General features: G+C 52.5%; 1 protein-coding gene across 6 annotated transcripts; it reads left to right on the top strand.

Annotated features, from left to right (window-relative positions):
• The first annotated feature begins 5,193 nt into the window (after positions 1-5,193).
• Positions 5,194-12,495, top strand: DNAJB2 (DnaJ heat shock protein family (Hsp40) member B2). Of its 6 annotated transcripts, none has more exons than XM_081142142.1 (10): positions 5,194-5,381; positions 5,656-5,756; positions 6,368-6,477; positions 7,513-7,566; positions 7,739-7,861; positions 8,609-8,701; positions 8,894-8,996; positions 9,150-9,220; positions 10,064-10,270; positions 11,569-12,495. In XM_081142142.1, the coding sequence occupies exons 2-10, from the start codon at positions 5,692-5,694 to the stop codon at positions 11,577-11,579; spliced, it is 837 nt and encodes a 278-aa protein (XP_080998268.1). In that variant the 5' UTR covers positions 5,194-5,381; positions 5,656-5,691; the 3' UTR covers positions 11,580-12,495. The 6 variants fall into 6 exon arrangements, with proteins under 6 accessions (XP_080998268.1, XP_080998269.1, XP_080998266.1 ...); XM_081142143.1 differs by having other exon boundaries at positions 5,291-5,381; positions 8,612-8,701; positions 11,569-12,493; XM_081142140.1 differs by lacking the exon at positions 11,569-12,495 and having other exon boundaries at positions 5,291-5,381; positions 8,612-8,701; positions 10,064-10,515.
• Positions 12,496-14,095: the final 1,600 nt, after the last annotated feature.

Here is a 14,095-nt window from a genome sequence, read left to right as displayed (position 1 = left end):
ATTAGAACTGTTGAAATTTGGGCAATCCCCACCCTACCTTCAACCCTCTGGAGAAATCCAATGCCAATGTTGCCCTCTGCAGTCCTTTCCCAGGATTGGACACTGAAACGCTAACCCTAAAGTGAGTAACAACAGGAAGCTGCAACCACCCCTAGGGCTGGAGACCAAGGGCTGAGATGGTGATGCCAGAGGCTTGGAACTGGGACACCAGGTGGGAGCTGAAGTCAAAGCAGGGCTACCCAGGGTGAGCAGGAGGGAATGAGGAGGGAGGGACATTTGGCAAGAGTCAGAGCCATGGTGGAGACACAACCACTGTCTGAGGTGCCCCCCCCCCCATTTAGGGAGAGGGAGAAAAGTACCCTGGCTTCTCCCTTCCTCCCACCCTCAATCTTCCGCCAGTGTCTCCCATTGGCTGAACCTAGACAGAATCTAGTTGGCAAAGGGGCCTAGGAAAAAGAGGGGGCAGCCTGTGAGCTATTGGACAGGGTAGGGAAGATGGGGGAATGGATCTCCGAGAAAACAGCAAATAAAATACATACTGATACCTAGGTCTAGCACTGGAAATGGAGTGGCTCCTGCCCTTCCCCAGGGACCCGTCACCTGTCCCTCTCACTCATGCCCCAATAATCCCTTTGTAGTAAGTAGAAGATGGAGTGGAAGCAGCAGGGTGGTGGGGGTTTAGAGAAGAAAGTGGGCATGCCCAGCCTAGCAATTTTTTCATGCTTGTTTGGAATCATTTGTTCAGAGAGAGCAAGTATTTTCAATTTGAGGAAATAAGCTCACAGGGGAAGCTCTGTCCCGGGAAGAGTTGTGTGTATATGTGTGTGGTGCTGGCGGTGGGTAATTTAATTCAGATGCCCATTTTGACTGACTAGCTCAGCTATATCCTCGAATCTGTTTATTTTTTCACTAAGAGAACTAATTTCTAAATCTCTATTTGACTTGTGTCTCTTTCTTGACTGGTTTCAAATCTGGTAATGGAAGAGGGGTTTTTTTGGGTGGGGAGCCATTCAAAATCCAAGACATCACTGTCATTTATTGAGCAACTACTATGTACTAGGCCCTGTATCCATATTATCTTCTTATACCCACTGGACTGAAAGCTTCATGGGAATAAGGCCTGTTTTATTCTCAGTCCCAGAATGTTGTCCAACATATTTTACTCAGTATTTGTTGAATAGACTTGTTAAATGAATGCCTACTTTATAGATGTGGAGACTGAGGCTCAGAGAAGTTATGTGACTTGCTCAAGGTTACTCAGCCAGTAAAGGGAGGAATAAGGATTCAAACCCAGGCCGGCCTGAGCCAAAGCTTATGTGCTGCCCTCTCCTTCTTTAGATGACTCCCCTCCTGCCTATAGCAGTTCTAGGCCCCCCTCTAGACACCACCTTTTCTGGGCCTGCCAGGCCCCAATTCCCAGGCAGTGACTCACATGCTTCAAAGGCAGGAAGGGCTGACACTCCCCTTGACACTGCCCTGCCCAGGCAATGTGGTGAATGGCATATGTTGAAAGGAGGTGTGGGGACCCAGTTTCTGGGCTGAACAAGGGTAGAGGCATCTTTGGGGCCAAGTTTTGGGGCTGTCAGGGCCCTCTGGAAAGCCCTCTCCCAAACCCCCAACATCTCATAGGAGGTGAAGTGAGGGTTTGGGAGAGGCCAGCTGGGAGGTCAAGACGGAGGCGAGTCTTCACCTGCCAGGATGGCTGGGCATCCAGAAAGGCAGTCAGGCTCCCCTCTTGTCCACTGTACTAGCCAGCCCACCCTGGGCAGCTGTAAGGCCATCTCTTCTCAGACTCCAAAAGGCCTCCCAGCTAGAAACTCTGCTGGCAGGCACCGGCAGGCCTAGGTTGGACTGGGTGTGGGTGTGAGGAGGTGGCAACACTGACTTTCATGGGGCAGCTGGGAGTGCCACCCAGCCTGGCTCCTGGGGACTCCCCCAGTGCAGAGGAATGCTTTCATCCCTGATGCTTCTAAAGCCAGGCTACAATTATCTCCTGCAGGCAGACACAGGAGAGATTCTCAGCCTTGGATCCCACCAAACACCTTTATATTCTCACTTCTGATGTGTCAGGAACATGCCTGCCTCCAAAGCTGCATTCTCACCAATCTCTCCTCCTGGATCCCCCCACCCCACCCCCCGCCCCACCCCTTGTCTAAATGTTGCTGTTCCTTCCAGCTTAGGTCAGGTTCACCCAGAAACCATCCAACCCTGGGAGCTCTGCCCCTTCTAGATTCTCCCAGCCCTTACTGTGTCTCTATCACTCATCTAGTACTTGGCATGGCCTGCCTTGTATGGTAGCACTTAGCTTCTTGTCAATAGCATAATTTCCCAGCTAGATTTTTAAAAAATTTTGTATTTGTACAGTTATGTGCCCATGCTTCAGAATTCAAAAATTACCAAAGAGATTTACAAACAGCAAACATAAGTTTATACAATGAAAATATTTCCTTCATTGGTTCCCCTCTTGGCAACCACCACTGTTAACTTTTTTGTTAGTATTTCCTTCCAGAGACATCTATGTATATACTAATATGTGTATACACATCTAGAACACTTTGTTTTTTATAGAAGATGGCCTACATCAGAACATACCTCATTCTTTCTGGTGGCAATAAAGTATTCCATTGTATTCCATCACTTACTTTACCAGTGTGCTACCAATGGATATTTAGGTTGTTTCCAATTCTTTGCTATTGAAAAGAATGCTGCAAACCTTGTATATACTTCTTTGTACCTATGTACAACCATAGTTATTAGAATTGCAATTGTTGGTCAAAGGCTATGCACCTTTAATTTTAACATATCCCATATTGCTCTTTTTAGCAGTTTTACCAAATTACCTTCCTTCTACCAGTGTACAAAAATGCCTATGCCCATAGCCTTACCCATACAATGTATTAAACTTTTGACCTTGGATAAGTGACCTCTGATAAGTGAAACAGTATTTTGCCACAGATTTCCTTTATAATTATCTTGCTATGAATGAGATTGAGCATCTTTTCAATTATTTAAAAGTCAGTACTTTCTCTTCTGTGAACTGTCTTGTCTGTGGCCTTTGCCCATTTTAAAAAATGGCATTGTTTGTCTTATTAATTTGTTGGAGTTCTTTGTGAACAAAGGGAATTAACCCTGTTTACTAGATATGTTTCATATAATCTCCCTCAGTTGATATTTGTCTATGTCCCAACTAGACTTTCATCTTCTTGAGTACAAGGACTGGAACTTAAACCTTTTTGTATTCCGATCTTAATATAATTACATACATGGTAGGTGCTCTTATCTGTGGAGATAAGAGAAGTGAGAAGAAAGAGATTTGGAAGATTTTAGAGTGATCTAACCTAACCTATTCCTTCCTCTTACACCAAGATCAGTCAGACTCTTGCTGTAAACAGCAGAAATTAACTCTGGCAAATTAAAAAAAGAAAGCAGGCGTGTGCGTACACACACACACACACACACACACACACACACACACACACGGCCTTGGAGCAATATCAGGTAGCACACAAAATCAATATGAGGGTCACCAAACAAGCCTCTGCAAACAGGTAGGCATCGAGAGAATCTGGGCAGCCAGCACCATAGTCAAGATCAGGGCACAGTGGACAGCCTGCTTAAAACACCGCTGTCCCCTCTACTCACTGCAGTGAAGCCCCTTCTCACCCAGGCACTGAGGCTGACATTTTCTCCTCCAGACACTAGAGGCCGCTGCTGGCTCCACTGCCAACCAGTGCAGAAATGAATTCTCAACTGCCCCAGCTTCTCTGTGACTTGATCCAGATTCAAAGTCCCAGGGGGAGCTTCCCACTGGCAGAGCTTGTGTCTTTTGCCTGCACCCTTGGAGCCGAGAAGTCTAGGAGAGCAACTGTCCCGGCTTTTTGGCAGGCGGTGGCCGGCCTGCCTGCCATCAAGACCTACGCAATGGGAATTCCCCAGATGTAGGCAGGAGGCTCAGAGTGTGGGCAAGCCAGGACAACTGGACAAATGCACACCACTCTCTTTTCTCATATCTGGCTCAAGCTCCTCTCTTTGGTGAAGCATTTCTGGGTCACAAAGCCTAAAATACTCTTCTGGACTCCCATAACCATTACTGCTTGGGACAATATTGATGCCAAAGAAGATCTGCACTTAGATGGACTACATACCCCATCTCATCTGACTTTCAAGCAGCCTTAGACGTTACCTGTACTTACGGAGGAAAAATTGAGTCCTCAGTGGTTTCTCCAAGTCACACAGTAGTGCCAGGTTGCAAGCCCAGGTCTATTTCCAAAGCCTTGGGGTGTCTCAGTGGGTTGTATTAATGGTCTGGTATCTTACCAAGCTGGAGCTCTGGGAAGGCAGGGATTGGGCCACATTCTTCTTTTTATATCCTGGCAACATCTACTATGCAGAAGATGCTCAATTCATGCTTGGTGGATTGGCCTGTGTGATATCAACAGAAGCCAATTCTGGAAGGGTCTCTAAATCTCCCATGAACTCAGGAATCATTCTGAGGTGGAAATCTACTCAGGATCACTTTGGGAAGGAAAACCTTGAAACCAGGGAATTTCCGCTCCTTTTTGTTTTCTTTTTGCCCTTTAACCCCACTTCTCAAAATGTGTCAAAACTGTCAATAAGAGGTTCGAATCTGTTCATGATTTAATTATCCAGTGGTTGCTTTTTAACCCCACCATTGCCCTAATACTCTAGTACAAAAAAGACACAAGCTCTGCCCTGTGGAATTATTACATTTTAGTGGGGGAAGTGCATGTCAATCAAATAAACATATAAATGCTAATCTGTAACTCTGACAAGTGTGATTAAGGGTGCCACAGATACCACGAGAGGCAGGTCCGACCCGTTCAGGTAAGTCGGGGCAGCCTCTTTTGAGGACCTGGGGCTACAGCTGGAATCTGAAGAAGGGGTAGGACTTAGGCCCAAAGGGAATTCTGTGAATCCTTGAGGTGGCGATTTCCTCCGGGGTGAGTAGCCATCGATCATCGAGCCTGTTATAGAAAAGCGAAAGAGGGACCAAGGGCCAGGTGGCTGGCTGGTTGGCAAGTGTGTCGCACCCGGATGGAGCTCGCCCCGGCCTCCCAGATCCCAGCTGGGGATGACGTCGTCTTGGTGCCGGCCCAAAATAGCCGGCCCCGCCCCCATCTCCCGGCAGCCCCTGCAGCAGCGCTCCCCCTCCCCTCCGTCTCCCCGCACCCCGGGTGACAGGCCAAGCCGGCCGCCTGCGAGCCTCTAGTAGTTTCCGCGCAGCTGACGCATGCCTGCGCGCACAGCTGGGCCCGCAGCGTCCTACGCAGCAGCCGCGAGCCGGCCGCGGGTGCCAGACGGTTCCCGGCGGGGTGCAGGGGCGGGGCGCCGCAGGGGCCCGAGGACTCCGGGCGGAGGAGGTGCGGGCAGGGTGCCCCGTCAGGCTGGGGGCCCTGGGCCTGGCTGCGGAGTTAGGGGGCTGCGATAGAGCTCCCCGGGCCTGGGCACCGAGATAGCCAGTGGCACCGGCCTGCGGGGCCCGATAAGGCTGCTCGAGCGAGCCCAGTGACCCGCCGCGAGCAGAGCCCGGTGGGCTCCGCTTCCCTCTGGGAGCGCCCCCGCCCCCCTGGGGGGCTCCAGCCCCAGGGAGGCGCCCTTGGGTCTTTCTGCCTGACTCGTCCTTCCTTCCTGCAGCCCCACGGAGGCCCGCCTGACTACTGACGAGTTGCCATGGCATCCTACTATGAGATCCTAGATGTGCCGCGAAGTGCGTCGGCTGATGACATCAAGAAGGCGTAAGTGCCTCCCCTGCGCGCCGCGAAGCCTCTCCACCCCCACCCCCCACCCCCGGCACCATGGGGCCCCTCAGAGGCAGTGCTCAGGTAACCAGGCCCTTGACATCTGTAGGAGGAAGGAGACCCCTGGTGAGTAGGAGAAAGCTCATAGCTGGGAAGCTGTGCTGGGAGCTGCACTGTGGGTCCGTGTTTCGTAAACTCTCCCTTTCCCTCCTTTCCGCTCCTCTGCCAACCCCCAGCCCCTAGATGTGGGCTTTCTCAGCATGCAGTGCAAAGATGCCCAGGCAGTGGGACCAGGAGGGACCACTGCCCCTCCACCCTCCGTGGCCACATGTACCCCCACCTTTTAACCCCAGCCCCACTGAGCCTCAGGGAGGAATTAGAGCTCGGGCCTTCTCTCCCTTTCATTATCAGCTGTTAATACAAGTAGTCCTGGCGATGGCTGCGGAGGAGAGATAGGGACTCCACTAAAACACCCCAGCAGCTGGGGTGGGCCAGGCTCTGAGTGTGAAAGGACATTGATTGGCTAATGGGAAAATGGGTCATTCGGTTCTCTGATGGAAGGTGCCTGCATTTGTCCCTTGACCCTCCCCCAAACCCACTTCCTGCAGGTATCGTCGGAAGGCTCTACAGTGGCACCCAGACAAGAACCCGGATAATAAAGAGTTTGCTGAGAAGAAGTTCAAGGAGGTGGCCGAGGCATATGAAGTGCTGTCAGACAGTAAGGCCAGGGTCAGGGCAGGGCAGCACCCATCACCCCCACTTCATGCCCCATTGCACTCCTTCCCAGAGCCATGCCTTTTCCAAGCTGGCACTGAAGTGCCCCCCTCCCACAGGGATTCTGAGACTTTTTTCCTTCAAATGAGCACCTACTATGTGCAAAGCACCTTTTTATTCTTCCCCTAATCCCCTGTGCTCAGTGTCTGCTCCCCAGGATCTGGTAGTTGCAGCATAGGCCCTGACCAGTGTATGCCAAGCTTCCTCTGTGCCAGGCATTGGTGGGTGTAATCTCCATGAGTCCTCACAGCCATCCTGTGAGGCAGGACTTATCACCCCCATTTTACTGGCGAGGAGACTGAGGCTGGGAGAGGTGAGGTAACTTGTTCAAGGTCACACAACTGGAATATGAATCCAGGTCTTTTTTTCATTCATTCAGAAACTATTCATTGAATGCTTATGGGGTTGGGCCCTTGTTGGGTCCTGGGGAACAGTGGAGACAAGCAGGCAGTGTCCTCATTCCGTTGGTTTTATCACATTCTGGTCAGGGAAGATTGGCACTAACCGAGTAAATAAATAGACAGGAGCATTCCGTAAGTATAGTATTATTTATTATAAATAAATAGACAAAAGGAAAGTAGCAGGGGGTGTGATGGGGAACAACGGGCAGCAATTTTTGTTGGGTAGGTCCCAGAAGGCCTCTCTGAGACAACAACATTTAGGCTGAACCCTGATCAATAATGACACAGTAATAAATGAGCTAACATTTATGAAACACTTACTATATATCAGGCACTGTGTTAAGCTATTTACATGGATTATCTCATTTAATCCTGCAACGACCCTAGGAGGTAGGTGCTGTTATGTCCATTTTACAGATGAGAAGAGCTGAGCTGCAGCTAGAACCTATAGCCCCTGTCCCCTGTGCACCCTGCTGCCCCCACGTGTCAGTCTCTGGGCAGCCTTCTGAGGGTCTTAGCCCAAAAGGAGAGGCAGTCATCCCAAAGGGAGGGAGAAATGATCTGGTCTCTTCTTCCAGAGCATAAACGAGAGGTCTATGACCGCTATGGCCGGGAAGGGCTGACTGGAGCAGGTAGGTGGAGCGGTGGGGCCCAGGGGTGGAAGTGGGTCAGGAAGGAGAGGGGGAGGGCAGATTCTTGCAATGGGTGCTCTCTCAGGGCTCCTGGCCATGCCTTAGGTGGAGTCCCCTGGCTCCGGGCAAGATATACACGCTAACACCCCTCCTTGTGCTGCCTCTCCCCCAGGAACTGGCCCATCTCGGCCGGAAGCTGGCAGCGGTGGGCCTGGCTTCACCTTCACCTTCCGCAGCCCTGAGGAGGTCTTCCGGGAGTTCTTTGGGAGTGGAGACCCTTTTGCGGAGCTCTTTGGTGAGTGGACTCAGGAGGCCTCTGACTAGCTTGACTTCCCCCTCCAGACCCACCCTCCTTCAGCTGGAAGGTCCTCAGAGGGGAGGCTGAGAGGGAAGCAGAATCCCACGGACTGAAGATTTCGTGGGAGTGGGTCCAGTGAGAACAAGGACAGAACCTTACACAGGCCTGAACTCAAGTGACCCTGTAGTGACACTTCAGAGACTTGTCTTATTAAATGATAACAATGATACATTGTTAGACCTCCACAATGACAGTCATGAAAGCAAGGCTCATGTGACAGCGATCACAAACAACAACAGAGACCATTTTTTGGAATGATTAATATGAACCCTGTGAGGTAGATAATTTTATCCCCATTTGCAGATGACAAGACTGAGGCTCATTCGAGTCACTTGCTTAGAGACACACAGCAGATGGCAGAGCAGGACTTGTTGCCATGTTTGCCTGCCATTGCACCACACTGATCTTATGTCGAAGGAGTATCTGTCCTCCCTTCCTCCCCTCTTTCCCTCCCCCTTCCTTCACTTACTCTTTATTGTGGACAGAATTTACTAGTGAACTTTTTCATATATAATATTAAAAAGGAATTTAACTTGTAAATAAGTCCAAGCAGAAGAGAGAAAAATCAGAAAGGTACCCAGTTGCTTAGCAGTTTATGTTTCTAGCTTAAAAGCAGGATTCACATATCTGGGGGGCAGGGGGAGTCCCTTCACCAGATGATTGCTAATCTGCTTACTGTTGCAGAAGACCTGGGCCCCTTCTCAGAGCTTCAGAGCCGGGGCTCCCGACACTCAGGCCCCTTCTTCTCCTTCTCTTCCTCCTTCCCTGGGCACTCCGGTAAGTGCTGTCCTGTCCCACTTTCCTGTTTTCGAAAGCTGTCCTGGAACCCCTCATCTCAGCCTCAGTGGCTTTTCCAAGTCTTCTCGCTGGTGCATCCGGAGCCTGGGGGGTGGGGGGGGCACAGGGGCTCCTGGCCCACTGTGACTGCAGCCGCCTCTAACAGCCTCTCCTCCTCTGCCCCAATGCCAGAGTTCTCCTCCTCGTCTTTCTCCTTCAGTCCTGGGGCTAGTGCTTTCCGCTCTGTTTCTACATCCACCACCTTTGTCCAAGGACACCGCATCACGACACGCAGGTGAGGGCTCCTTCTGGGACCATACCGGGTGCAGGGGGAGCTGCGTACAACTAGCAAGTCAGCCCGTTGAGGGCAGAGGCCAGTCTGGCAGCATCCCAGAGCCTGGACAAGCACCACAGGACTCCCACTGATGACCTGTGCTGTCTCCCACAGAATCATGGAGAACGGGCAGGAGCGGGTGGAAGTGGAGGAAGACGGGCAGCTGAAGTCAGTCACAATCAATGGTGAGGAACAGCTCTGCCACTCAGCCCCTGGCAGGAAGCCCCAGCCCCAGGCCCCAGGGCTCCCTCCCCAAACTGCTGCAGTCTGAACTCCCTTCGGGCAGGGGGGAGGGGCAGAATAACATCCACAGGCCAGACTTGCAGGATCTCCAGATGGAATCATGGGGAAGGGGCCAGGACAGGGAACTGGGGAGTCTCAGAGGGCCAGCTAATCACCGTCATCATTAGTGGGGTATGTTTGCAGATCTCTACTATTTTTAAAATGCTTGCACACATACCACATCCACTGTATTCTTCAAACAGCCAGGGGAAAGCAGGGCAGTCGGTGTTTGCCCTAGTTTTCATTTGAGGAGGCTGCGCCTCAGCACATTTAAATGGCCGTAAACCCAAGTGCCCCAGGTCCAAGGCTCTGCCCTACTTAATAAGGAGGAAATCCAGGAATGAAACTCAGGACGCAGATTCCTGGAGCTGAACACTTGCCACAACACCTTGCTGTACAGGGTGGTCACCTTGGCTACCCTTTCATGCCTGCCAACCCTGGGAACACTATACTGTCTTATTTAATCATCGGAACACCTTGATGATGTAGGCTTTCTCACCATTCCCATTTTATAGATGAGGAAAGGGAGGCTCAGGGAGGTGGAATAACTTGCCCAAGGAGATAGCTCATACCTGCTGGAGCTGAACACCTACCCATGCTCATAACCACTATGCTAGGTGTTCAAATTCACGAATGCCAATTCTGAAAGGGGCTGGCAGTGGCCAGAGCCGTTGCTGCATGAGGCAGCCTGGCAGGATTTCCCTGGCCTGGGCCAGAGGGCGTCATTGTGGCGGCGACTCCTGCAGGTATCCCAGATGACCTGGCACTGGGCTTGGAGCTGAGCCGTCGGGAGCAGCAACAGTCTGTCACCTCCAGATCTGGGGGCATGCAGGTGCAGCGGACCCCTGCCTCACGCCCCTCTGAAAGCGATCTCTCCGAGGATGATGAGGACCTGCAGCTCGCCATGGCCTACAGCTTGTCAGAGATGGAGGCAGCTGGGAAGAAACCCGCAGGTGGGCGGGAGGCACAGCGAAGACGGCAGGGGCAGCCCAAGGCCCAGTACCAAGATCCAGGCCTAGGGGGGACTCATGAGAGTGCAAGGGGTGACGCAGCCAAGCCTAGCTCACCCCTGGAGGATAGAGCCTCTCGGTGCCTCATCCTCTGAACGCCAGGCTCAACTCACCCCAATTCAGGGTGACCTGGGGTCCTGCTCACTGTCAGAACAGAGAGGGACTGGCCCCTCCAATTCCATGCTCCCCCTACAGCAGGGGTGGGGAACTTTTTTTCTGCCAAGGGCCGTTTGGATATTTATAACACCACTTGCAGGCCATACAAAATGATCAACTTAAAAATTAGCTATGAAACCTAGATTTATTGAATTTCGAGTCTCGCCTGTGGTTGCCTTGGCAGGGCCAGACCAGATTTCGCTGGCCTTATAAGGCCCATGGGCCGGACATTCCCCACCCCTGCCCTACAGGTTTCCCTCCAGGTCCCCTGAACTTGTGTGGACTCTGCTGAACTGATAGGTCCCTGGTGAAGCCAGGGTGAGGGCCTCAGGGCTGTGGGAGGATGTGAGAAGCCAGATGCACTTCTTATATGATGAGGGGGTTTCTAAGGGGCATTAGTGGTTTGGGACAGGCCTTTTGTGCCCAGGTCTTCTGCCACCTGTGTTGCTGATGATGTCAAGGAAGGAGGACTTGGCCTGGGGTTCTCTGAGCCCGAGTCGGCAGCTACACTGGGGAGTCTTCAGCTCTCCTTGTCCAGCTGCAGGCACCTGCACCCTGGTTTCTGTGCTGTGTTGAGCTCTGACTGTCTCTGTTGCTTCCCTTCTGGTGCTGCTGCTTCTTCCTCACACTCTCCTCTCTGCAATTCCCCGCGGGCCGCATCGCTTGCTTTCACTGCCGTCTGGCTAGGACTCCCTTCTTCCTTTCCCAAGAAGGCCTCAGTGTGGCGAGGAAGATGCTGTGGCCCGTAGGGCCATAAGGTCTTCTGGGGAGGCTAGCTGGGTGGGGCGGGAGCCTCTCGGCCGGCCATCCAGATTCGGAACCGGAGCCCACTCCTCCTCCCTTCCTTGCTGCCTCAGCCTGCCCTAGGCCTCGGGACTAGGCAGAGGTGAGGCCGGCTAACCCTGGAGAGGTGGGATAGGGCCAGGGTGCCCCAGGAGGGAGGCCTACGAGGGGACTGTGCCCCATTCTATTCACCATGCATCAGGGCTCAGGGAGAGGCCACAGGTCTGCATGCTCTGCGGCACCATCCTTCAAGGCTTGCTGCTGACCCTCTCTCCTGTCACCCACCCCCACTCTCTCCCCAGATGTGTTCTGAGCTGGATGTCCGGGATCCAGAGTCGATGCACAGTTCCAACAGGACAGCGCCCTCCCCTGTGCACTGGGAGGGGACCCTCCATTCCTCTCCCTCACCTGTGCTGAGCATAGAGCTGGGCTGGGTGGTGGGTGGGGGCCGGGTGGGAGGCGTCAGTAGTCTTAGCCTGTAAACTCTTCACTGGGTGTTTGGTGCTGTCTCTTGGAGACTACTAGTCCCAGAATGCAACACACCCTGCCTCATTTCTGGTAGATCATGCTTGGGAGAAGCCGTGTGTGGTTATGGAGCTGTGCATCTTGGGACATGTAGTTCCAGCCCAGGTCGGCCTGTCACTCTCTGTGAGATGGGGGATCTTATCATTTGCTATGTCCCTAACAGGGGTGGTGAGAAAGTGGATGAAGGGGTAATGGTCCAAGCTTCCATTCCCCTGACACCTCTTGCTAGCAGCGGGGTTAGTGTGTACAAATCAAAGTCCTGTGACATCTGGGAGAGGCTCTTTTCCTGTGGGCAGTACTGGGGTCTGGGGAACAAGCTGGGGTGGGATCACTAAAAAGCTGATGGGTGTGGACCGGCAGAGAGCTTGAAGGCAAGGGCCCTCTGGTGTGTGTGTGTGTGTGTGTGTGTGTGTGTGTGTGTATGTGTGTGTGGGATTGGCATGCGATGGGTACTCCAGGCATGTTGCTGCTTGTATGGCTTCTATGGCCTCTGACCCTGCTGTCCATTCTCTCTCCAACACCACAGCTGAGCTGCCTCTCCTCCTCCCTGCCTGGGGAGCCCAGTGGCCAGGGAGGGGAGTGGTGGAGCCGGGGTGTTGCCAGACCCTGTGACATTGCATCTCAGAGACCTATCAAAGCCAGCTGGGCTGAGCTCAGACCAGAGGGAAACACTGGAAGTCAATAAAGCTGTTTCGAGAGCTCAGTGGTGTGCTGTGCTCCTGTGTTCTTCCCTTCCAGGGAGGCCCGGGGGACCTGTGGGCCAGGGGATGACACAACTCCTTTATTGCCCAAACATCTAGAGGTTGCAAGCCTTCCCAGCTGACAGCAGATGTCCCCTCTTTGACCAGGCTGCCCCCAAAGTATGTTGTAGAATCCTGAGAAATGCTCACAGTCTTCTGCCCTCACCTCCTGGAGCCCCACAAATGGCTTTCCCCAGGCAGCTGCATTCCCTTTACTCCGCAGGGACCCACCACCCAATATTCGGCAGCACAGCTTGGACCCGGCTAAGGTATGACTTGACTAAAAGCATGAGGACAACAAAGCAGGGAACACATGGTGGAAACCTGTAAAAATGTAGGTACATTGAGCCCCATTCACAGGTTTCCTTAGCCCAAAACCAACGGTAAGTCTCAGAGGCCTGCCTCCCCCACATGGAGTGGCACAAGTCTGCCGCACTCAGGGTCCCGGTCCCCAGCTCATCAGGACCCAGAGAGGAGAAAGCCAGGCCCTCTCCTGTTCCCCACATACCTGTAGAGATGCCACTCCAGCCAAGGTACAAGCGCCTTTCCATTGTCAAGCAGGGCAGTTGGCTCCCCACCAACTCTCCCATTCCAGGATAAATGCTTGGCTTCCTTATCATTAGCCAAAGGGCCTAGAGTGTATTTTTCTCAGCAAAGAAGCAGCCTGCCCTGAAAGAAGAATTTAAAGCCTCTCTCTTGAGAGAGAAAAGAAATCTGCTAGTCACGTGGCTGTTCTGCCACTTCCAGCCTTTGAGAGCTCAAGCAAACTGGAATTGTGCACCTCAGCTGAGCCAGGTGAGGCACAGAGGACCAGCCCCTGCTCGCTGGCCCCTTCACTCCCTGCATGGGGCAGATGGTACTTGCCCTGTTTTCCATGTGAGGGGACTGAGCCTTGGCAAGGTTAAGTGGCCCTAACACTCAAGTAGCTCCAGGTCCAAGGCTCATTTTGTCTCATTTCTATGTTGTCCACCTTTGTCCAATGATGCCTAGTGACACACAAGTGAGGGCTCCTCCAGGACCATACAGGATGGACAGTTCTGGGAGCAGGGAGATAGGGAAGAGGTGCCTTTGCCACCAGGTGACTGTCAGTTGTGACATCTCACAGGCTTAGTCTCTTCGAGTTTAGCTAATTTTGCTTAAGGTGTGGCAGGCAGTTTGTTTAGTCTTAACCTCAATCCCACACAATGTACATCATTCCTGAGGCCCAAGGGCACGAAGCAGCTGCCTGAGAACTGAGAAGAGGGGCAGTAAAGAGGTTCAGCATGCCTGGGTTTAAATCCTAACTCCACCTCGTACAAGTCCTGGTACCTCAGGCAGGTTCTGTGCCAGTCTCTTCATGTGTAAAATGGGGCTAAGAATCGGTAGCACTGTCATGAAGATTAAACAAGTGAATGTATGTAGGCACCTAGGAGACTGCCCGACACTCAGGAGGTATAGTGCAGAAAACCAGCAGCCTGGTCGTTAGCTCCCATTCAAACCCTGGGGAGCCTGTGCATCTCTAGAGCACATAGGCCGGCTCCAGCCTGAGGCTGGGCTACAGTGTGGAAGCAGAGCAGACAGGAGT

Source organism: Miniopterus schreibersii, assembly GCF_964146895.1.
Source record: "Miniopterus schreibersii genome assembly, chromosome: 7".
NCBI classification, from domain to species: Eukaryota; Metazoa; Chordata; class Mammalia; order Chiroptera; family Miniopteridae; genus Miniopterus; species Miniopterus schreibersii.
Note: the sequence above shows the minus strand (reverse complement) of the source record. Positions and strands in the feature narration are given on the sequence as shown.

What these genes read in the sequence shown, in the direction of transcription:
- DNAJB2 (XM_081142138.1), top strand. Translation starts at nt 5,692, where the DNA reads ATGGCATCCTACTATGAGATCCTAGATGTGCCGCGAAGTGCGTCGGCT. An exon ending in ATATGAAGTGCTGTCAGACA is followed by an intron (nt 6,478 to 7,512) that starts GTAAGGCCAGGG and finishes CTCTTCTTCCAG; the next exon opens with AGCATAAACGAGAGGTCTAT. An exon ending in CACCGCATCACGACACGCAG is followed by an intron (nt 8,997 to 9,149) that starts GTGAGGGCTCCT and finishes TGTCTCCCACAG; the next exon opens with AATCATGGAGAACGGGCAGG.